Below are 23,927 nucleotides of genomic sequence, written 5' to 3' on the forward strand. Positions count from 1 at the left end.
AAGAAGATCCGGCGAAGTCGGAGACAGCCCTGTGGATGATGTCCATGTACTTCAACAGAGAAGGACCCCGGGCAGGCTGGGCCTGGACTATCACCCCCATGTAAATCGTGAAGCCGGACAGCCAGTTGTTCCAGGTCTTTTCTACTGGCTTCCTTTTAGTGGCCACATGTTCTTTACATGATTCGCCCTCCTTGTGCTTGACCTCAGGTTCCCTGAACAGCAAGCTAAAAATATCCACGTATCCCCCTTTAAGAATTTTCTCTTTAGTGGACGGGAGTAGGTGGCCGCCCAGAGGAAGACCCATGCCTCCATAGGGGGCATGCTGTGGAGAGGGTAAGACCCCCATCGGGTAATAGCCTGGCGAACCACCTGCCTCAGATATGGGAGCGGGATAAGACCCAGGAATAGTAAGTGTTCCAGCGGCGGGACGGTTGCCCAGCCAAACTTGTTCAGCAGCACCCTGCAGACCCCCTATCACCCCAGGAAAAGGAATTGATGCACCCTGACCCCAGGTTTGTGCGTATGGGGACCATAAAGAAACTGGACCCCAGGCACCCATGGCAGGCATCGGCCAGGGAATGTAAGGCCACTGGCCGGTGACGCTGGGTGGTGTAGGTGTTGCAGGCTCACCCGGGGCCAGAGGAGTAGCAGGATCCAGCGGTGGCTGATCAACCGGTCCAACGGGCGGTAAAGATGGCGAAGGCGCCTCCGGGAGCGGAACCTCAGGTGCAGGAAGCGGCAAAACAGGCGCAGCCGGATCTGGTCTGGCTGGATTGAGACCACTTTCAAGCGCAGCCAGCCTGTTAGAAAGAGAGGTTAGCAACTGGTGCTTCACAGACCCCCTAGTCCTCCTAGGAACCTTAGGGGGTGGCACCCCACCTCCTCCCGAGGGGCCAGCCCCCTTATCAGAAGGGGTGGCCTTCGCCTTTTCTAAAGCCTCCATTCTGCCAATTAACCCGCGAATAAGCGTCATTTCCTCCTCCTCCTCCTCTGAAGAAGACTGTGGAGGGGCAGGCCGTTTGGGCTGTCTAATAGGCCACCCCCCTTTCTTGCCCTTAGCCTTTCCTGGCATACTGCCCAACAACCGGGACCCTTAGTTAGGAAAGAAACCAGGCCCCTTCAAAGCAACTGCAAAGTATTGATTATTATTTGCTTATTATTTATTTATTTATTTATTTCTGTATTTATTTAGCAATATTCCTCTTATTGCTATCTCTAGGTAGAAGGCCAACCACAAAGAAAAGCCAAGCCCCAACACACCACTAATTGCCACCATTCAACCCCCGGTGGTGCAGGAGGTCCAGCACTTCTCCACTCCCCAAATCACGCTACCCCCAAGAGCCCCCAGGAGCAGCAAGGAGTATCCCCAGGACCCCAACACAGCAGCCCACCCCCAAGCCGAAACTACACCCCACAAACCAAGGGGCCAATGCCCCGTTGTATGGACGCCGCGACGAGGGAGATCCAAGCCGCCGTTTGAGGAGAAACGCCGCCGCGCTCCGCCCGGGCCCGAACGAGAGACCCCCGAACAGCAGGGAACCTATGTCACCAACGACGGACAAACCGCCGACTCAGCACCTCGCCCACTTTTGGGCGCACCCGCCCCACCAGGCCTCCCAGGAAGGAGCTCAGCAACGAGCTCCTTCCTCCTCAGAAGCTAAAAACGCTCTGCGACGCCGAGCGGGAAGCCGCTCGGTGGGGAACTGAAGCTCTGCCCCCACAGGCCGATCAGCCAATCAGGCTGCTTCCTGGGCCTGCTTACCGGGGCTGGGACAAACACCCTCCCACTTGCACGAGGCAAGGGGAGGGGGAATCTGCAAAGATTGAAATAAACAAAAGCAATGTCATTCGTTGCTCACGTCATCCATAACAGGAACATATAAAAAGATGTGGAACAGTTAGTGGTGGCAATATCTTTGACAAAAGACACCAGAGAGAGCACATTCAGCAAACTCAGATGCACTAGACAAGTACAAAGACAGTGAAAGAGAAGGCAGGAAAATGCTGTGGATACGGGCATTTCTGATTGCTCTGTTGGTATGCCTCCTGACTCTGCATTTCCTGAAACAGCTCTGGACACACAGACGATACCCTCCTGGACCTCTCCCACTTCCTGTCATTGGAGGCCTATGGCGAACTGGGTTTGGAATTTCTCAAAATACCGCTATCAAGGTACTGTTTTCTACTCAATCAGTTGCCTAATAAGAGGATTAGTGAAGAGAACTGTGAGCTATTCCAATGATAATTGTAGATAATAAATCATTAGGACATGTGATATGTACTCCGAGGCATCCTGCCTTTGAGGCTGGAGGTGGCCTATATCCCTCCGACTAGTAGCCCTTGATAGACCTCTCCTCCATGAAGTTATCCAAACCCCTCTTAAAGCCAACCAAAAGAACAGATAGTTTTATAAGTGTTATGTATTCTGTCATAAATGTAATTATATGTTGATATGACTCATGCTTGGTGGGAAAACACACATAAACTGGGACCTTTAAATTCAGGGCTAAATGCTGAAATTGGGGCAGATTTATACAAGGGAGGAAAGACAAGTTTCCTGTAAGTAATAGCACATTTGCTTGGAAATATATATTAAAAACTTCACAGCAATCAGAAGGGAAATTAGCAATACAGAAACTCGATGAGTGACAAATGTCCAGCTTACAACCAACCATACTTACAAATAAAGCTCCAAAACATATCACATTAAGGGAGTCTCCAACTTACAAACGCCAACCCACACATATAGACAATTCATTGCTCTTGTGAACTATATGTGTTCTGAGTTATGAACATCCAACTTGCAAACAAACTTTTGGAACATCCAACTTGCAAACAAACTTTTTGGAAGCGGTATTCGATAGACACTCTCAACTAGAGAGGAAAGTGGATACTGTTAAGATGCTTTTGCATGATTTATCTAAAGGGCAGACTAAGAGGGGGAGGCCCGATAACGATATTAGTGGGGATAAGAAGCGCGGCTATGGCTGTGGTACTCACCAGACCTATTACAACTCCAATGTGATTCCAGGAGGAAGCTGCTCAGTTAACAGAACATTGCAACCAAACCGCATCTCCCTTGTAGTTTACCTGAATAGGGCAAACTACAATAAGTGGTATAATTTCTATTCTATCAGATGTTCTCTAAGTCAGCTCTTGAATTGCAGTTTGAGAGATGTTGACCTTAAACGCTTTGAGAGGCTACCATCTAACCATTTCCAAAGTAGGCTTATGCTAGACTTCTATTCGCCCTGGATCCCGAATAGGATTCTACAAAGGAAATCTTGGCTTGAAGGCTTTGAGATTTTTCCTAATCGCTGTTTTGCCAACACCATCTTGGAGCCTCTAATTTCAAAGCCTCTCAGGAAAACACCAGAGCAGTCGAATGAACAAGGGCATCGCAATTATGTTGAGACGGTACCTCATGTCCCGAAACCACTTTCGCCTATGGAATTTCACTCAGTTGACTCCCTCTTCATGCAGTTCACAGAGGATATCAATGGTACAACCAACGAATCGAATCCTCTGGTAATTAGCACTTCCTCAATGACAGAAGAGCTGACTGTTGCAAGTAACCAGCCTACCTGAAGGAAGTCTGAGGAGAAGTTAGATAAAAAGGTAGATTTTCTCTCCTCCTCACCAAGTAAGACTAGTAACTACATGCCCTTTTCACAGGGCCAGATGGGGGTGGACCTGCAGCATGAGCTGGAACTAATTAAGACAGATCTCCCACTTTTGGCACACCTTGCAGAAGCATTTAACCAGCCAGAAATTTCCCCTAAGAAAGATCGGTGGTTTAATTTACTGGCTGATCCGCACTTTGCAGCTGCTATGCCACTTTTGAAGTCAGGACAAGATTGCCCTAACACCCCAGATTCTTCAACTAAAAGCACCTCCTTGGAATCCCAAGTTGCTACGATGAACACAAATACCCTTATTGTTCCAATACAAACTCCAGCTCCTCATATAGATTTCAATCCAACGTTCCCGCAGGAAAAGCAAGAGATCCCCTCCCTAGTAACAGGCCAAGAAACATTGACCCAGGTTATTCCCGGGGCAGAGAGGCCCCATCCACTCATTGAAGGGAGGCTGACCAGCACGGGCTTGTTCTGGTATCCTGGAACGTGGGGGGCTGGGAAGCTAGATCCAAGGATCCTTCATGTTTGAGTTTTCTGGACAGTTTTGACATCATATTGATGCAAGAAACCTGGGCACTCTCTGACCCGGTACTTAACGGCTTTTACATATTTTCTTTACTGGCTGCCAAGAGCAAGAAAAAGGGCAGACCCAGCGGAGGACTCGGGACTTTTATTTCAACCAAGCTATGGGCCTCAGCAAAATGGGTTTCTTCTTTCGATAACATAGCACTGACTGTGGAAGTTGCTCATAATCAGACTGTAGTGCTGATAGTCAATGTATATCTCCCACCGAAAGGTAGGGCCCAGGAAATTAAGGACACTTGGGGAAAGCTGGAAGGGTACATCCTTGCCCTTACAGAGGAATCTCCCAATGCAAGTATAATTTTGGGAGGTGACTTTAACACAAGAATGGGCCCCAGTGATGAATTTCTTTATGCACGATATAAGAGAAGTCCCCCTATTTGGGAAGAGTACGTGCTCCCGTACCCGTGCCTCTCTAAGGATAACGTCTCAAATCTGAGCAGATATTGTTTGGCTCAAATGACCTATGGCTTAGACTTATTCGTTTTAAATGGCTCAGTAGATAATGAGCATCTGGCAGAGTTGACATTCTGGGCAGGGAGGAGAGCGAGTGCCATTGACTATTTTATTATCTCGAGGTGCCTGGCCCAGTACTCCCCTAGTCTGGAGGTGGTTCCACAAGTGGAAAGTGATCACCATCCAGTTACTCTGCTGCTGCAAAACCTGCTGGGCCTCAAACAGCTGCAGTCAGTCCCTTCTATGAAGATAAAGGAAAACTGCTGTCGTATCAGATGGTCTCAGTGTCTGGCTCAGACAATCTCCACTCTTCTTCAGTCGCAACATTAACAGAAGTTGAGCCAAGATATGCTCGATCCCTTGGACCCGGTTCAAACTTTACAAGTTTATAACTCCATTACCTTGGAACTGCAGAAACATCTCATTTCTAAACAGCGCGAATCCCCCAAAGGTCAATGGAGACCTTCTAAACCATGGTTTGACCAAGAGTGTGTGGAGTGCAGACACCATCTTTTAGAAAGATACCAATCCTATAAGCTAGATCCTATTGCAACATCAGCCCAAGAACTTTTGCTCCAGAAAAAGCAATATAAACAGCTGATTAAACAGAAAAAGCGAATCTATATGAAATCTTCCTGGGATCTGTTATTGCACTCAATTCAATCAAGACAGCAGTCCCTTTTCTGGCAAGCTGTGGCAGGGATTCCCCTCGGAAGACATCTAACGCCTGATGCTCACATACATCCAGAGCTTTGGGAGAGGCATTTTCGAAAATTGTACTGGGAGGAAGGGACCCTTTCAGGCCCCTTCATTTTCAATGAGGAGCCACTACCAGACTGGCCGCCCGTTTCCATAGCAGAAGTCTCTGACTTAATACATCAATTGAAGCCTGGCAAGACCCCTGGCGCGGACTTGGTCCTGCCAGAGCTGTTTTTGTCTAATATAGACTGGTGGGCACTGGTGCTTGCATCGTTGTTTACTGCTATTGATAGCTCAGGGTGTATACCTAAAGACTGGGGCCTGTCCATCATTGTACCAATTTACAAGAAGGGGTGCAGAAGCGACCCAGGCAACTATCGGCCGATTAGTCTTCTGAGTACAGTTAGTAAGCTTTATGCTAAACATCTCTATGGGAAGCTGAGGGACTGGATGGCTTAGGACAACATTCTTGCAGATGAGCAAGCGGGGTTTAGAGAAGGGAGGTCTACTGTAGACCATTGTTTTGTTCTGCATCATCTAGCACAGAAATACGCTCAGTCCTTGCATGTTGCCTTTGTCGATCTTAGGTTCGCTTTTGATTCAATCCCTCGGGACAGGCTCTGGGATAAACTGAGAGTTTCCTCTATTGGTCGGCGACTCTTAGCCCTAATTAGAGCTTTACACACATCACCAAGCATGAGGATTAGGTACAACCCACAAGGAGGATTAACTAGAGCTATTCCAATTGGAAAGGGGGTCCGGCAAGGATGCGTGCTGGCGCCCCTGCTGTTTAATTTATACATCAATGATATGGTGACCCAGCTAGATAGTTGTGAATTCCATCCCCCTAAGCTAGCTGGAAGAAGTATCTCAGTGCTACTGTATGCAGATGACGCGGCCATTTTGGCTAGAACCCCAGTTGGGCTTAGGAGGGCCTTAGGGGCACTGGCAGTCTATTGTAAGACTGAACGGCTGAGTATCAACTACCAGAAAACAAAGGTGCTCTCCTTTGCTAGGAGACCCAAGAGACGGGTCTGGAAAATTGATGGACAAAGGATAGAGCAGGTCCAAAACTTTGTATATTTGGGGGTAGCTGTTCACTTATCTGGTTCAAGACAAGCCCATGCCTTGCACGTGGCCCAGGCCGCTCAAAACAGCGCCTGAGCTATTCTGCAGTTCTATAGATCCAGGGGTGGGCATCTTATCCCCGCGGCCATAAAACTTTTTCAGGCGAAACCATTGGCACAGTTATTATACGGTGCCCAACTGGGTCCCTATACAGATCTGTTCCCCTTAGAAGTGGTGCAGTCCAAGTTTCTGAGAGCATTATTTCAAACCCCCAAATGCACCTCCAATGCGAGGCTCACACTGGAGGCGGGCCTCATTAGAGTTGAGGCCAGATGTTGGCAAATGGCGCTGTTTTATTGGCTGAGAGTCTATTCCTCAGAGATAGGGCTGAGCCGCCTAGTCTTAGCGGACTCATACCAGTCGACTTGGAAGCGTTCACTGAACCAAAAGCTGACTTCTCTGGGCCTCGATCAGTCCGCCCTGCTCACGCAAAGTTTGGAGACAGCTAGGAAGTCCATCAAACAGAGAATTGAGGATATTGAGAGACAGACAGACATGGCAAAGGTACCTGATTTTCAGTGCCAGGAATCAGTTAGGTATTGCTTGGCCCCAGCACCCTATCTTACTGCCCTGGAGGTGCCCCCTCTTAGAAAAGCTTTCACCTTGGCAAGATGTAATGCCCTGCCTTCAGCCCTTTTAGAGGGACGATATAGAGGGATCCCCTATGGGGAGAGGCTTTGCCCATGCGGCGAGGGTCAAGTTGAAACAGTTACCCATGTACTATTGGAATGCCTGCTCTACAGAGACCTGCGCCGGGATTTCATTCACCCTCTGACAGTCAAATTCCCAGGTCTCGATCTACCTCAGATGACTGCCAGGCTCCTGGAAGGAAGTAATTCCTCTTCCACTAGACAGGTAGCCAAATTTTGCAGTGCAGCCCTTCGCTTTCAGAAGAGCCTAAAAACAGACAAATAAACGACACAATGCCAGAGCAATTTGTACTCATATCTTGGCTAGTTGTAGCTGGGCATGTGGGGGTAGGTATTGCCAGCTTAAAAGTAGCTAATTCAATGCTAACACTTTATAGAGCCCCTGAATTGTATATCTCCTCCCAGATTGGGAGTTGAGCTGTGTTTGGAGCTGTAATTGTTCAATAAGCAGGAATAAGCTGCCCTTTTATTTTAATCTATTTCACTAGTATTTTACTAGCATTTTCAGTGACTCTGTGCTGAGCAGGACCCCATAGAATGCTGATTATCCTCTCTTTTAAATTTGTTCTGACTTTATACTGCTTTTTGACTGAAACAAAGTGTTTGGCTGAGTCCTTTTTAGCTTACATGCATTTTACCTATTCTGTTTGTGTTTTATATCATGTTTTAAAATTTTGTATTTTTAGATTCCCTCCCCCTCAGTCTTAATGCTACATCAATTTTAATCTCCGTAATACTGCAACACTTTCTTTATATTGCATTTATTGTATAGTATTACTGTTTTACAACTTGTGCTGGTCAATGACCGTAATAAAGATTATGATAAACTGGTATATTGAAAAAGAGCAACTGAAATGCATTAAAAGCATAGAGTTCTGAGGAAAAGTACTCCTAGACAGATAGGAAGCAACTACTGCTGCTACTAGGAACAGACCTCATTGGACAGTCTGCCACCCCTTTAACACAGGATAAGGCTGGAGCCTCATAGTAATCCTGCCTGCTCCTACATTACTCAAGGTTGTGCCTTTAGTGCATATAGAGACCCATAGCTACAGGGTGGCATGAGCTGTATTTGACGCCCAACCCCCACCCCTAGCCCTGGCTGACCTGTTTTCAGTGCTTCTCCTTGGCTGGGCTGAACATTTTCATAGAAAGCTGTCGGTGACTGACCAGGAGAGGGATCTTGGGGTCGTGGTGGACAGCTCGTTGAAAGTGTCGACTCAATGTGTGGCAGCTGTTAAAAAGGCCAATTCCATGCTAGGGATCATTAGGAAGGGGATTGAAAATAAAACGGCTAATATTAGTATAATAATGTTAGTATACAGAACCATGGTGTGGCCACACCTGGAGTACTGCGTACAATTCTGGTCACCACATCTAAAAAAGGACATTGTAGAACTGGAAAAGGTGCAGAAGAGGGCAACTAAGATGATCAAGGGCCTAGAGCACCTTTCTTATGAGGCTAGGCTACAACACCTGGGGCTATTTGGTTTAGAAAAAAGACGACTGCGGGGAGACTATATAGAGGTCTATAAAATCATGCATTGTTGTGGTCCAGGCCTGATTTATATACTAAATATGCTCATTAGCTAGCATACAAAATTAGGCTGTCTCATAGTGTCACCAAGTGACCAAGTTCTTTTATATAGTGACGATGTAGGATCTGGGCGCAAGGAGGAAAGGAGATCAAACCAATCCTAAATGATTCAATGGGCTTTATTGAGTATAAAAGAATAACAACATCAATCTAGCTGAGCAGAAAGCAGAACATTCTATCAATATTACTAACAGTATTTCAACCCTAGCCAGCAACAGTATTCACCCAGTGTTCCTAACTAACATATGTGTGTGTATTAAATCTTCCTAGAGCCTAAAAGAATTCAGATATAGATGGAAAAAAGGCGGGGTAAGGAAGTTTGAGGACTGGCATGATTTGGGGAGATCAGGAATTAGTAGAGGAACGAGGGGAAGGGAGAAGAAGGGGAAAGGATGAAGGGATCCAAGGCTTGTAGAGGCAGCATATTACCAGGATCAGAGGCTTGAGAGCGATGGATCTTTCAGCTGAAGGAGTGAGGCTTCTGGCTGGAGAAAGGAGCTTTTGGATCAAGCATGCAGTTTACTCAGAGCACGGCTGAGAGTCAGAGCACCATGGCTGGTGAAGTCTTGACTTCTCACTGCGCAGTAGAAGTCACAGACAGTTCCTGTCCATGGACAGAGTTCCTGCTTGTTGCCCCGTGGCTTAGCAGCAAACTCTGGGATTGCTCATGAGCAGATCTTGCTTGTAGGCACAAGATTGCTTGTAGGCACAAGACTGCCCATCTGCCATGTCCAGAGACTCCTTCTTATAGTGGTTCCATACTCTGATGTTCATTTGAGTCTTCTGGATCACAAAAGGCGTCTATTCCTGCTCTCCTCTGAATATTGTCTTTTAATTACCAAAATTAACTCAGGTTATTTGGTCAGTCCAGGGTAAACAGGGTCTCTCCTGTTAGCAGAGTATTGTTCTATTGTCATTCCCCCAAACAAATCTACATCTTCTCCTGCCTTGTCCCAAGAATGTTAAAAGTCAGGAGTTAGCAATTAAATTAATTATAACAAAAGAATATTTAAAGTAACATCAAAAGGGGTACATGTGTGAGGCGAGTTAATCAACACATTTGACTAAGGCAGAAGCATCCTGTCAGTGAGGTAAGGGGATTACTGGACAGCAGGTTAATTTCAGCAGTGTGAGACTGGTAATTAAGCCTGACCCATTGTGTCTCTTGTGAGTTCCACAAACACTGATAAGCAATGCTAGATTACCCCTGCCTTTACAAATCATTTACCAAGCATTACCCCGGCAGATCTGGGTGTCAATTCGCCCTGAGCCCAGGCATTAATTCCTGTCTTAATAAAATGGAACCAGACACAGGCCTGAATTCCACATACCTCTGGGTTGGTACCTTTGAGTCTAAGTTTGGGGTACATGTGCCCCAACAGCATGGGGTGGAGAAAGTGGATAGAGAGAAATTCTTCTCCCTCTCCCATAACACTAGAACCAGGGGTCATCCCATGAAACTGATTGCCAGGAAATCTAGGACCAGCAAACGGAAGTACTTTTTCACACAACGCATGATCAACGTGTGGAATTCTCTGCCACGAGATGTGGTGACAGCCAACAACCTGGATGGCTTTAAGAGGGGCTTGGATAACTTCATGGAAGAGAGGTCTATCAACGACTACTAGTCGGAGGGCTGTGGGCCACCTCCATCCTCAAAGGCAGGATGCCTCTGAGTACCAGTTGCAGGGGAGTAACAGCAGGAGAGAGGGCATGCTCTCAACTCCTGCCTGTAGGCTTCCAGAGGCATCTGGTGGGCCACTGTGCAAAACAGGATGCTGGACCAGATGGGCCTTGGGCCTGATCCAGCAGGGCTGTTCTTATGTTCTTTTGAGAGCCTTCCGCCCTTGCAGATCATGTTACAGCCTTCCACTCAGGCAGCAGAAACAAAGGCTGTTTTCAAAGTAGACTCAGCCATTTGCTAATTAAGTAGACTCAGCCATGCTAATTAAGCAACAATTTGTATGCTAAGGAGAGAGAGAGAGAGAGGGAGGGAGAGGGAGAGCGAGAGAGCACGTGTGGGAGAGGTGCCCCCCCCAAGTGCTCAGGGGGGAGGGCATACAAGTAAGAACAATTTTTCTTACTTGTTCTGCATACAAGTAAGAACATTCTGCATACAAGTAAGAACGTTCTGCATACAAGTAAGAACAATTTTGCTCTTCTGCATACAAGTAAGAACAAGTGAAGAGTCTCTTTCTGTTTGTTTTAAAAGATCCCTTAAATTTTAATATACCAATTACTTTGCAGCTCTGTTTCATACTTTTTTGCTTTAAAAATCCATTCATTGATCACCCATTGAGAGGTGGAGAATCCTGCATGCTTTAGCTATTGAGAAAATTGGAGCTTTGCGGAGTCATTTGCTTTTACCATTTTGCATTTGTAAGGTATTCCCCCTCAAGGCAGAGCTGAAGACAAGATGCAACATATTATAATGAAAGCAATTGTACACAGACAGGGAACACAATAAGAAACCATCAATTAGTCACCATATTGAAAATTTATCAGTCATGTCTACATTTGGCAACCATTCAGGATTGGCCTGGGATTTCTGGGGATCAGTACCAATCTCCAGGTCACTACTGAAAGCAAGCCTGGAGAGCTTATGCTTTGATATTATTAAAACTTGGGGGGAAAGTCTTCAGGAACAGCTGAAGTCAGAGATGGAAACTTCATATTCTATAGTGGCAAACTGAAAAAAAGAAATCCAATCTCTTCACTCAGTAACCAAAAAGGACTACAATTTCTACTTCATATCACATGTTACAGAAGCCAGCAGCATCCTCTCCAACATTTCACAGGTGAAAAGATAAGCATGCCTGTGCATACATCTCCAGCCATATGGACAGGCTCCAGCCACATGGCCTGGCAAACCATATTGGAATTTAAAAAACAACAACTGATAGGTTCAACTGTAGCACTAGCAGAAAACAGGAACTAAAAGTGTATGGAAGCTGATGGTGACAAAAGCAGTGAGAAGAGTAACATAAGATAAGACAAGTTCCCTCCCTGGCTTCTCCAAGATAGGGCTGAGAGAGATTCCTGCCTGCATCCTTGGTGAAGCCGCTGCCAGTCTGTGAAGACAATACTGAGTTAGATAGATCAAGGGTCTGACTCAGAATATGGCAGCTTCCTATGTACAAGCCTAATACACAAAATACATACATATGCATTATGTTGCTTCTTCCCATCTAGAGTCATTAGTCCCCATTTACAGCTGAGGAACCCTGACACAAGCAAGGTGACTAACCAAAGGTCAAGCAGGCAGGCAAAGAATTATTGAGAGAGAACTTCTAAGGAAGAGAGAGCCTCTGAACAGATGCAGGTTGCTGTTGCCTCACCGCAGGCAACTTCAGCATTTCCCTTCTAAAGCCTTTAGAATGGAAAAAACAGAGCACTTCTGAGAATATCAAGAATGCTTTTCACTTACCAATGGACAGCTGCAGCCTTCCCTCCTTTCCAGGCAGAACTAAGATCAAAGCTTACAGAATGATAAACTTTCGACTCCCACAGATGACAGCCACAGAACTCCCTGTTGCACTCTTACATTGGTAGCAAAGTCTATGTGAGTTTTGGTTACCTTTTGTTCCTCTCCACCCAACTATTAATGTCGTCCTCACTTTCCTTCCAAGAAATCTCCACAAAACAGGTTGCCTTTGAACAATTCTTTCCCCCACATTCAACTTTTGTGCAAATTCTCTCTCTCTCTCTCTCTCTCTCTCTCTCTCTCTCTCTCTCTGTCTCTCTCTCTCTGTCTCTCCCCGCTCCACCCCCAACCATACTTCCCCTCCAGCATCAGTGTGTGACCTGCAGAGATTCTTCGGTGCTCCATCCCAGAGACTTTTTTCAATATCAGTTCTGAGTCTTGAACTGCTCTCTAAAGGACCTTTGGGCAGAAGTGTAGTCACAAATTCAGAAGTGCAGGAGCATTTCCAGACTGGGCTTTTAGCTTGCTTATTCATCAGAATGGAGGGTGTGCATTTGCACATTGTCTGGATTTGCTCTGAAGTCTGTGTGAGATATTGGGGAGAACTTCACACATGATTTGGGTTTTTCATTGGTGTTAGAGCTTACCCCCTCCATGCTATGGTATTGGCACTCACCAAAGGCATTTTCATCTTGGCTTTAGCCCATGGTTTGAACCTGTCAAAATAATTTTGAACCTTCGTTATGTAGTTGATCCCTGCTTTGTGCTGTCTGCAGATTTGATAAGTTGCCCTTCTATGCCCTCATCCAAATAATTTATAAAAGCATTGAACAGTCAGGACCCCAGAACAGAGCCCTGCTCTACTCTGCTTGGCACCTCCCTCCAGGTTGACCCAGAGCCATTCATGAGCACATGTTGGGTCCAGTAGTTCAACCACTGTGAATCCACCTAATGGAGAATCATCTAGCCTGCCTTGTATCATCAGCTTGTCAAGTCTCTTGCAGGAGACTTGTGTTTTGCTGAAATCAAGATACTCTGTATCCTGGCATTCCCATGATCTACATTACTAAACTAATAACTCAATAGAAAAAGGAGTTAAGTTTAGTCTGGCATAATCTGTTCTTCACAAATACATTCGGACTCCTTGTCAGATTTTCCCTCTAAAAGCTCACACAGACCATCTTCTTAATAAACTGTTCTAGGATCTTGCCAGGTAAAGACATCAAGCTGACTGCTCTTTAGTATACCAGATCCTTCTTTCTCAAGACAGACAACAGGTTGGTACATGACTGTTTAAATTGGTCTACCAAGATTTTCATGATAATCAGAACCCCTTGTTTTCCCCTCCAGCCCAAGTTGTTCCCAGCAGAGCTATCCAGCTTTTTACTGAAGTTGAAGGAGAGAAGAGCCCTGCTACCCTGATTCTCCCATCTTGAGAACCTCCCCTGCATGAAAGACACAGAAAGCAAAAATAGCACTGCATTGTCTGTTAGCATTTCTCAAGCTTTAATGCAGAATGTGCTTTATTTGCAAAATGGAAATGTCAAAAGCAAAAGTGCTCACAAAGCTACGACTCACAATCTATGGGATGATGTTCCTCATGACTTCCTGTAAGGTGACCCAAAATCTTAAGTCACAAGTCCATTTCTGCTCCAGCACTCCTGAGCATTAAGAGTGATGTCTCAGAGGGCACATGTCCTCCAATAGCTGATGATCTAAAAAGATGCATCAGAGTTGCACTTCTCTTTGAAAGGAAACAGCACAGTTCATGTTGGGAATTCTCTCTGGTAAGAGATACCCTTCTATTACAGCAGAGTGCACAGAGGCAAAACACAGTGGAGTCTGCCCAGGCATGCGTGTTTGCTGAGAGTAAAAGAAACTTGGAGCCAGTTCATAGTTTCAAATCAATATGAGGAGTCTTTATTGGAGAACTCCATTCTAGATAGGAAAGTGGAGAGATAGAATCTCTAATCTATCTCGCTAGCTGGATGCAGAGAGATGCTGTCTGTATCTCTGCACACATGGTGCAGAGAGAAAGGCAAGCATGTGTGATAGGGGGAAGAAGAAGGAAGGGAGGCAGGCAGGCAGGAAGTCCCTGAAAGTAGCAATCGACATATCAAAGGGATAGTGTCAGAGCAGTAGAGAGGAGGAATGACCAATGTCTTGACGCCTCTAGCCCTCTGACTCACTAGTCTGTCCCCCGCTGTCACCGAGGCATGAGGCAGCGCATAGTCCTTCACTTCTAACAGTTCTATCCACATATTCTTCTGTCCACCTGGTACATGACTGAGTGCTTAGTGCAATGTGGCCTAGATTCTGCTGCACCATAACATCTCCCTCTCATCTGGCACCAAACACCTCAAAATGTCTCCTCATCAGTGTAGAGATAAATGTGTAGCTTGTTGTGGGAAGCTTGAGCAGACAAGCTAAAGCACAACATACTTTCCATTCTCTCTGTTCCTAATAAACAGCCCTTATCAGCACACATACTTACATAAGAACAGCCCTGTTGGATCTGGCCAAATGCCTATCTCATCCAGCATCCTGTTACACACAGTGGCCCACCAGATACCTCTGAGAAGCCCACAGACAAGAGGTGAGAGCATGGCCTCTCTCCTGCTGATACTCCCCTGCAACTGGTATTGAGAGGCATTTTGACTCTGGAGGTGGCCTTTGGCACCAACTAGTAGCCATTATCCTTATTCAAATTCATTGTCCTCCATGAATTTGTTTGTGTTGGACTTCCTTGGCTTTGCTGCACTTGCATGTAAGCTGAAATGGATCACACTATGCTCATTATTCCCCAATGGTTCTCCAACTCTAAAATCTCATACCAGGTCCTGGGCACCACTCAGGATTAAGTCCAAGGTCACCTTCTCTCTGGTTGGTTCCAAGACCAACTGATCTTAGGCACAGTCATTTAGCATGTCTAGAAATTTGGCCTCTCTGTCATTACCTGAATGTGAATTTACCCAGTCTATGTGAGGGTAATTGAAGTAATCCATTGTTATAGCTCTGTCTCTCTTTGACACCCCTCTGATTTGCTTCTCCAACTCCAGGTCACTCTCAGCATTTTGATCTTCAGGGTGATAATACGTCCCAAGTAATACATATCCTTTCAGTCCTCATATTGTCACCCCTAATGATTCTGTGGAGGACTCTGGGCCTCTGGGTTTTTTTAGCTTGTTAGATTCTATCCCTTCTTTAATATACATTGCTACTTCACCCCCAACCCCTTCCTCCATGTCCTTTCTGTAGTTTCCCCCCCCCAGGAATAACAGTGTCCCACTGATTCTCACCATTCCACCAGGTTCTGTTATGCCCACTATATCTATGTTTTCATTAGCAACCAAGAACTCCAGCTCACCCATCTTGGCTTGGAAACTTCTGGCATTGGTATATAAACCACCTATATGCTGAGTCTCTTACCTGGCATTGGCGTGTGCTATCTCCCTTACTGTCACTTTGTCATTTTTGTGACCAGCTGTCCATCTGTTCTACTCCTGGTTTTACTCTGTCTCCTTCTGGTTTATCTGAAACGTTTTCATCCTCTCACCTTAGGGAATTTTGCTTGCTGAACCAGATGCTACCCAGTTCCTGTCAGCAATCACCCAGGTGTCATTTTAAAAGCTTCTCTGTGACCTTTTTGATTTTAAGCACCAGCATTCTGGTTCCATCCTGGTTCAAGTGGAGCCTGTCACTTTTCTATAGTCTTTGCTTGTCTCAAAATATATCCCAGTGCCTAACAATTCTAAACCCCTCTTCCTGGCACCACGATCTGATTCACACATTGAGACCCTTCAGCTCTGCTTGTCTCACTGGCTCTGCAAGCAGAACCAGTAGCACTTCTGAGAATATTGCCCTGTATGCTACCTATCAGCCTTTGGCTTCCAGGACCTCCCAACTGCATTTCCCAACCTTGTTGGTGCCAACGTGCACCATGACAGCTGACTCCTCTTGGGCACTGTCTAACAGCCTATTTAGATGACATGTGACATCTGCAACCTTTGCACCAGGCAGGCAACTCACCATGAGGTCTACACAAGGTCATAAACCCATCTCTCAATCCCCTAACAATTTAATCACTCACTACCAGGTGACCCCCAACTCCCAGAAGAGTATCCTCTGTGTGAGAAGTTATGGGCGCATCACCCAAGGAAGGGATCCCTTCTAAGGGAGCATTCCCCTCTTCCTCAAACTTATGTCCTGCTTCCCTGAGACCTTCATTCTCCATGACAGCAGGTGAGATGTCAGCCTGGGAGTGTGATGCCTCTGTCACATCCCTCAGGGTCTCACCCACATACCTATCTGCCTCCCTGAGCTTCTCCAGGTCAGTCATCTTGTCTTTGAGTGAAAGAACTTGTTCCCTAAGAGCCAGGAGCTCTTTGCACCAAGTGCATACCCACGACTTCTGCTGCTTAGGCAGATAGTCATACATGCAACACTCTGTGCACTGGGAATACACTGGGAATCACCCCTTCCTCTCCTGGCAGTCTATCTTCATAGCTGTTTTTATTGGCTATTTACAATATGTAGAGCTTGTTTACTTGAAAGCTAGCTGCACTTGTCAGCTAATTTAAATGTTTTAAGCTCTGTCCTCCAAGAAAATTATAAAATTGAGGTAGTACTTACCTTCTCCTTGTGCTATCTCCTTTGTGATAAAGGGGTACCGCTTGTGTGCCTCCCTGCACACATCCCTCTATACTCCATGCAAAACCCCTTCAGTATTTGTTTGCAAACTCCTGTTTGCAAAGTATGTGGGAGCAAAGCTTCACTTGTCTGAGCCTTATCTTCTGAAGAGGTGCTTTCAAACTGAAACACCTCAGAAATGTGGCCCCTCCCACAAGCTGTGTGATGCACCTGCAGCTAATGCCTCACTGTCTCTCTAGGCAAAACTGAAAAAACTTCCCTGTCAAGAACAAACCTCTAGCCAGCCAGAAATCAAACTGCAGAAAAGATTAGCCTTAACAATCTTAGCTTGCCCTTTCCTCCTTGTTTTCTTGTGTGTTTATTTATTTCCTTTCTTTAAGAAAGAAAACAAAAGTTTTCTCTCTCCTCTGATCTGAGCCTTGTCTTCTCAGACTTATAGATACGATATTCTCTTTAGGCCTTCAGGATAAACCCTCAATCCTGAGCATACCAAAAGACCCACCAACTGTCTCTAAGCCACCAATATTGCAAGGCATTAAGGTATTTGGTGGTGGGAATGCTGGGTTTGCCTGCCTGTATGAGGTGTTGGGCCATCAGAAGGCAATGCTAGAACAGTGAGAAGAGCTTCTGGCAGAAATTGGCTCTGCCGCCCTGATCCTAGGATGGGGTAGAAGAGGCAGGATGGGATTAGAAGCGGGGGGCACACTTGGAAGCATGGAAGAAGGAAAATCAAAAGTCCAGATACTTTCCTTCTGAGATGGAGAGGAAAACTAGGAAGGAAAATGTATATACAGGAGAGTGTCATACGACTATATGAACTTGAAGTAATCAACTTTGTATGTAACATGACTCCTCTCTGATTTGACCCAAATGGCAGCTGGCAAAGCAATATGGGAAGATTTACACCATATGGATAGGTCTTTTACCCATGGTAGTACTTTCAGGATTCCAAGCTGTGAAAGAAGCGCTGATCATGAATTCAGAAGTCTTCAGTGGGAGACCAGAGACCCCTTTCATAAAAGCTGCATTTAAAGAACGAGGTAAGTTTGGGGGGTAAGTCAGAAATTATAGTAATCTTGTCTCCAGAGAAGTCATAAAGAAGCTTCAAACAATTTAAAAAAACCCAGAGCAAACCAATCTGAATGTTTCAGTAGAGATTTCAGTAGAGAATTTTTAGGTAGAGCAGGTTGGCTCAGGAAAATTAATAGAAATTTATTTTATTTTATTTTAACGTTTATATCTTTCTCTTCTTACAAGGAACCCAGAGTGATGTGCATGCTGATTTTTTTGTTTGTTTGTTTATCCTCACAGCTACCCTGTGAGGTAGATTACACTGAGAGATATGTGACTGGCTCAGTGTCCTCCAGTTAGTTTCATGGCTGAATGGGAATTTGAGCTCAGGTCTCTCCAGACACAGTTCAGTATTCTAAGCACTACACCAGCTATGTTCGTTAGGTATACAGAATGCCCTTCTTCTATTACAAAAGCTTTAACATGAACTCAGAAGATGACCAAGGAGGTATGAGCCTATTGTGGTCTTCTAAAGGTCATTGTAGAAAACTTGGGTTTTGAGGAGATAGTTTATTTATTTGTTTATTTATTTATCACATTTTAATATCACCCTATCCAGATGCTCTGGGTGGTGCACAACAACAAAACAAAAATGAACAATCATTTAAAACAATAAGCTTAAAACAATATAAAAACAAATGTTTAAAACCAGATAATAATAAATAAATGAAACAAATTTGTTAGCCACCCCATAACAAATTGTTCTCTGGGCAGCTCACAATATTTAAAAACAGTTTAAAACATTTAAGGACAATTTAAAAACTTTGGAAGGCCAGACCAAACAAATAAGTTTTAAGGGCTTTCCTGAGGGTCAACAATGAAGCCAAACCACGAATTGTTGCTGGGAGTGCATTCCACGGCCCAGGATGGTAACTGTAGACAGACCTCCCCAGATGACGTCAACATGCTGTGGGGATCATACAGAAGAATGTGCTCTCTAAGGTAACCCAGACCTTAGCCATTCAGAGCTTTAAAGGTAACCAGCACTTTTTTTTTTGGCCTGAAAACATATGAGCAGCCAATGCAAATGTTTAAGTATAGGCCTGAAAACCTATATGGTCTCTCTGGATTACTCCAGAGACCAATCTGGGTGCCGTATTTTGGACTAAGAGAAGTTTCCGAACTATGTACAAAGGCAGCCCAGTGTAGAGTGCATTGCAATAGTCAAGCCTTGGGGTTACCAGCTGATGCACAACTGTTTTGAGATAATTCTCTTCAAGGAATGGATGCAGCTGTCCAATCAGCTGAAGCTGATGGAAGGCGTTCCTGGCTATAATGTTTACCTGAGATACCAGGGTGAGGCCTGGATCCAAGAACACTCCCAAGCTTCGTACCATCCAGCACAAGAAGACCCAAAACACCCCTCAAATTCTGATCCCCTACAATGAGCACCTCCGATTTGCTTGGATCCGGCTTAAATTTGTTAACTCTCATCCAGCCCATTACTGCCTATAGGTAGACATTTTGGGAATGAGTGCTATTTCCAATGATGACGATGACGATGACGACAACAAAGATGAAGTGGTGGTCTCCAGGGGTGCTGCCACGGCTGCAGAGGGGCCTCTGCCATTCCCCCCTCCCCCACCAGCCTCTCACTCTTCCGAGGGCTATTCCGGCCCTTTCTCCCATGACACTGGACATTTGGTAGGCCACTGTGCATTTGCATTGCCAGACCCAGTCACGCAAATGGCCAGGGCAGCTGAGCAGCAGCCTCCAAATTGGCCACTACCTCTGGAAAAAGGGCTGGAATGGCCTGGAAATCTGAAGAAACATCCCTTTTTCAGGTGGAGGCCTGCGGAAATGGCAGAGACCACTCCATGGCTGCAGCACCACCCCTGGAGACTGATGGACCTGGCAGTGAGTGGTTTTAATTTTTTTATTTTTATTTTAAAAAAAACCCAAGGCCTGAGAGGTGACAGAGCAGCCAGAAGTTACTAAATTACTAGTTCCCCTTCCCCTGTAAAGGTCAACTGCTTTGCCAGAGCCAATTCTTCTGTTGCCCAGCACTTCAGTATTAGCTGCCCCAGAGCTTCCAGATGCACCCCCTGCACTATCCCTCTCAAGAGAGCCCAAACACGTATCAGCAAATGGCCTGACATAACCCAATAAAGAAAGAGGGCTGCCAACTCTAACCCAGACCTCCAGCCCTGCACTAATATAACCTCCTCCCACCACAGTCCTCAGCCCTACACTGAACGCCTGGCAGCAAAGGCCAGCCCCCTATGGTGACTGGCTTTGGTGACTACCTGCAGGTGGTCCACTGGCCACACCAATGGCTGTGCTTCTGGTGCACCCTCTTCCTTTTGATGCCCTCAAGAGCTCCAGAGCCTTTTGTCTCACGAGAGATTTCTGGGCTCAGGGGACAGGTGGAGCTCATCTGGCAATCAAGGAAGAAGGCACGGCTGAAACAGGGGCCTGCCAGAAGCAAAACAAGAAGATAACTGGCCACTCTTCAGAGGGGCAGGGGCTGCAGAATGTCTCCCTTGTCTGAGGCAGGGAGATGGATCTGGAATGTCCAAGCAGAGGGGAGCCAGCTGTCCAGTGTCTGAGTAAGGTCAGGGGATCCAAGAGAGTCCAAGCCTCCTTACCTTGCCCTCTCCAAGGAAAGGACATTTCTGAAACAAAAAAGAGAAATGGCCACTCCATGCATTTGACAAAGGAGGGTGGTGATGGGGCAAGAAACAAAGAGCAGTTGAGTCATAAGAAAGGTAAGAGTTGTCCAATCCCATTCTAACAACCATTTTTATTTGTGGGACTTGCATTGAATGTGCCAGTTGTGGCCTATTTACTGGAAACGGATGCAAGGTCAATGTGAATTATTATTGAAAGCTTCATGAAAGTTGGCAAAAAAGGCTCCCTTCGTAGGACCAAAACATTTCTACTTGGGAATTAAATAATTCTTTGCTTCCAGGAACATAGGAACATAGGAAGCTGCCATATACTGAGTCAGACCATTGGTCCATCTAGCTCAGTATTGTCTTCACAGACTAGCAGGGGCTTTCCCAAGGTTGCAGGCAGGAATCTCTCTCAGCCCTATCTTGGAGAAGCCAGGGAGGGAACGTGGAGCCTAGATATCAGATAATTCTTTGCTTCCAGAAGCTGTCTGGGTGGGGCAATTGCCATTGTGCTGCTAACCATATGTTCTGGTAGGAGATATGGCCACCTTCAGTCAGCTAAGCCTCCTGTAGCCCGCTCTCTGAGGGCCAAACATACCTTGTTCCTCTAAAGGGGTGGAGGCCAATTTGTCCCTCTCCTGAGGAGATGGGTGAGGAAGCACTGGATTTGGTTCAAGAATGTGTTGCTCTTGAATGCACTGGGAGGAAGGGGTGTTTCCAGCCTGTTTTATATTTTAGCTTAATATTTTAATTGTCATTTTTATAGTCTTGTTTTAATTTTTGTGTAAACTGCCTTGGGATTGTTTTAATAAAAGGCAGTATACAAATTTAACAATAAATAAATAAACCAAACAATTTTTAAACATGCATTTTCAGAGCAATAATTTCTCATTGGTTCCTGATTATCTTAGGCATAATATTTTCAAATGGACACACCTGGAAGCAGCAGAGGCGTTTTGGACTAGTTACCCTGCGGAAACTTGGACTAGGGAAGACAGGCTTAGAGCACCGAATAAAAGAAGAGGCCCAACAGCTTGTGGAGACTTTTGCAGAAGCCAAAGGTATGTGATGCCAAGTGTCAAGGCTCAGGAAGTCACAGTAGTAACTCTGGCCGTATTCACATTTAATTCAAAACTGGAGGATGATGCACCCGTGGTTTCTGTTTTAAACTAAAGCACATTGCAGAGGTTGTTCCAACCATGGTCTGGAAACCTTTGGTTTCAGGAGAGGGGAGTCTCTCCCTCTTCGTGGTCTGCTGAGTCTGCATCCAAGCAAGCTCCATAGTGCCTGCATCACCAGACTGTGGGCAAGGCATCAGGATGTCACCAGAGCGGCTGCCATTGGCCATGATCTTAAAGGGGGCATGCTGAGCACGATTGTGCCTTTTTGGAATGGGCCACCCTCCCACAGCATGGGAGGGGCATTTAAATCCCTTTGAGCGCCATGTCATGCCAGCACTTCTGACAGCGATTGCACTGCAACCCTCCAAAGAGCCCCGCCCCACAACAAAAGTGTCCCACGCAAGCACATTTTCAGGAGGAGGGATTTTGGTGGAGGCACTATTTTCCTGTTACTCAGGAAAGGGAAGGGGACACGATGACTTCCTAGGAGGGGATATGTATATGAGGGAGGGCAAAGATCCGGTGTGTGTGTGTCTGTCCCACTGTGAACTAGGATGCTCTTGAGAGGGCTAGCCCCAGCAAAGCAGTCTATGCCATCCAAAATATACTCCTGTTCCCCTGGCAGCTTGCTGCCGGCAGGCTAGTATTCTCATGAGAGGGCCAGTTTACTGGGGATGACCATAGGGTAGAACACCCTCTGTCTTCCATTGGATTGCATGCTCATGAGTTCAGCTAACCCAGTAAAGAGGCCCCTGCTTGCATAGGGCTCCCACTCTCTCTGGTTAATGACAGAATCTATCTATCTATCTATCTATCTATCTATCTATCTATCTATCTATCTATCTATCTATCTATCTAAGCAACTCTCATTTATTTATCAAATTACTCTCATTTTTGCACTGTAACTCCCTCCAACCCTGGGAAGCCTTGCAGGGATCCAAAGGAGATTTTGATGCTCCATGGGAAGAGAGCTGGTCTTGTGATAACAAGCATGACTTGTCCCCTTAGCTAAGCAGGGTCTCCCCTGGTTGCATATGAAAGGGAGACTCGAAATGTGAGCACTGTAAGATATTCCCCTTAGGGGATGGAGCTGCTCTGGGAAGAGCATCAAGGTCTCAAGTTCCTTCCCTGGCATCTCCAAAAATAGGGCTGAGAGAGATTCCTGCCAGCCTGCAACCTTGGAGAAGCCACTGCCAGTCTGTGTGAACAATACTGGACCTATGGTCTGACTCAGTATATGGAAGCTTCCTATGTGTCAGAGCATAGGTGCAAGTGCAGACAGGGGGAATACTAGGTGTGAGGATGGAACTTTACTCTCATTTAAAATTCCTAGGTTTAGGTGGCATTGCACCGTATGCAAAACTGCCACCATGGGGAATCACGGGAGATGGGATGGATTTCCAGCTACCCCAGGAGACCAGGGTCACCATTTGGCAGCGCAAGCAAGGGTGGACATGTCCAAATGAGCAGATGGGTTGGCAGAGCGCACAATTTGTCAGCTGCTTGGCTGTAGTCACCAAGAGAGGGAGAGCAGTTGCTGGGGTATCCGTCCCCATGGCTTTCCTATATAGAGCAAACGGGCTGGGTTACATTGCCCTCCAGGCCCCATGGGCTTACACTCACATATGAGGAATCTCTCCTCTCAGTGTTGTCAATGCTGTTCTTGCTGCCCAGCCCTTCTCATGAGTAAGTCTAGGGGACGTCACAGGTACCCTCAAGGGGAAGGAGTTGGGCCCACCTTCCCCATCTTTTTTGTATGAAAAATAGAAATGGGCTGTTCAATAATCCCTGATTGGGGCTTCCTTTTAAACCTGGGGATCCCTGCCCTGCCACATCTTTCCGTCCTGATGCTCTAATTGGGTGCCCTGCTTATGTTGCCACCTGCAGTGTTTGTGAACATACAGCATTGTCGCTTCATTCTCTAGGAGCAAAGCACTTAGTGCCCATCCTGTTATTCCGTTCCGTTTTCCTCCTGCTTGCCAAGAGTGGGGAGCAAAGGACAGAGTAAGAAGAGGGAATGCCCATGTATGATTTTGCCATGTGATAGGCTGACAAGCTTGGAATGGGATGGGCAACTGCTTTGTTGGATCGGAGACAGGAGGGGCAGGGTGAGTGCTTGGAGAGGCCGCCAGTGAGAAGCAGCACAGGAATAGAGCAGGCACGATCCCAGGTGCATATGGGTCCCATCTCTATGACTGCAGTTACAAAAACTACACGGAACCATGATTATGTTGCCATCTGCGTGCTGACATAATGCTTCAGCAGCCAAGCCTCAGGTTTTTGGTGGCCCAAGGTC

General features: G+C 46.1%; 1 protein-coding gene across 2 annotated transcripts in view; it reads left to right on the forward strand.

Moving 5' to 3' along the window:
* The first annotated feature begins 1,849 nt into the window (after window positions 1-1,849).
* LOC128351116 (cytochrome P450 2J4-like) overlaps window positions 1,850-23,927 on the forward strand; it is a 50,501-nt gene continuing 28,423 nt past the window's right edge. Inside the window, exons 1-3 of one of the 2 annotated variants that reach the window (XM_053310267.1) lie at window positions 1,850-2,172; window positions 17,702-17,864; window positions 21,422-21,571. In XM_053310267.1, coding sequence (XP_053166242.1) covers window positions 2,002-2,172; window positions 17,702-17,864; window positions 21,422-21,571 — 484 coding nt within the window. In that variant the 5' untranslated portion in view covers window positions 1,850-2,001. Of the gene's footprint in view, window positions 2,173-17,701; window positions 17,865-19,695; window positions 19,753-21,421; window positions 21,572-23,927 lie in introns of those variants that run through there. The other variant, XM_053310268.1, reaches the window with a different exon arrangement.

Source organism: Hemicordylus capensis, chromosome 3 (assembly GCF_027244095.1).
Source record: "Hemicordylus capensis ecotype Gifberg chromosome 3, rHemCap1.1.pri, whole genome shotgun sequence".
Lineage (NCBI taxonomy): Eukaryota > Metazoa > Chordata > Lepidosauria > Squamata > Cordylidae > Hemicordylus > Hemicordylus capensis.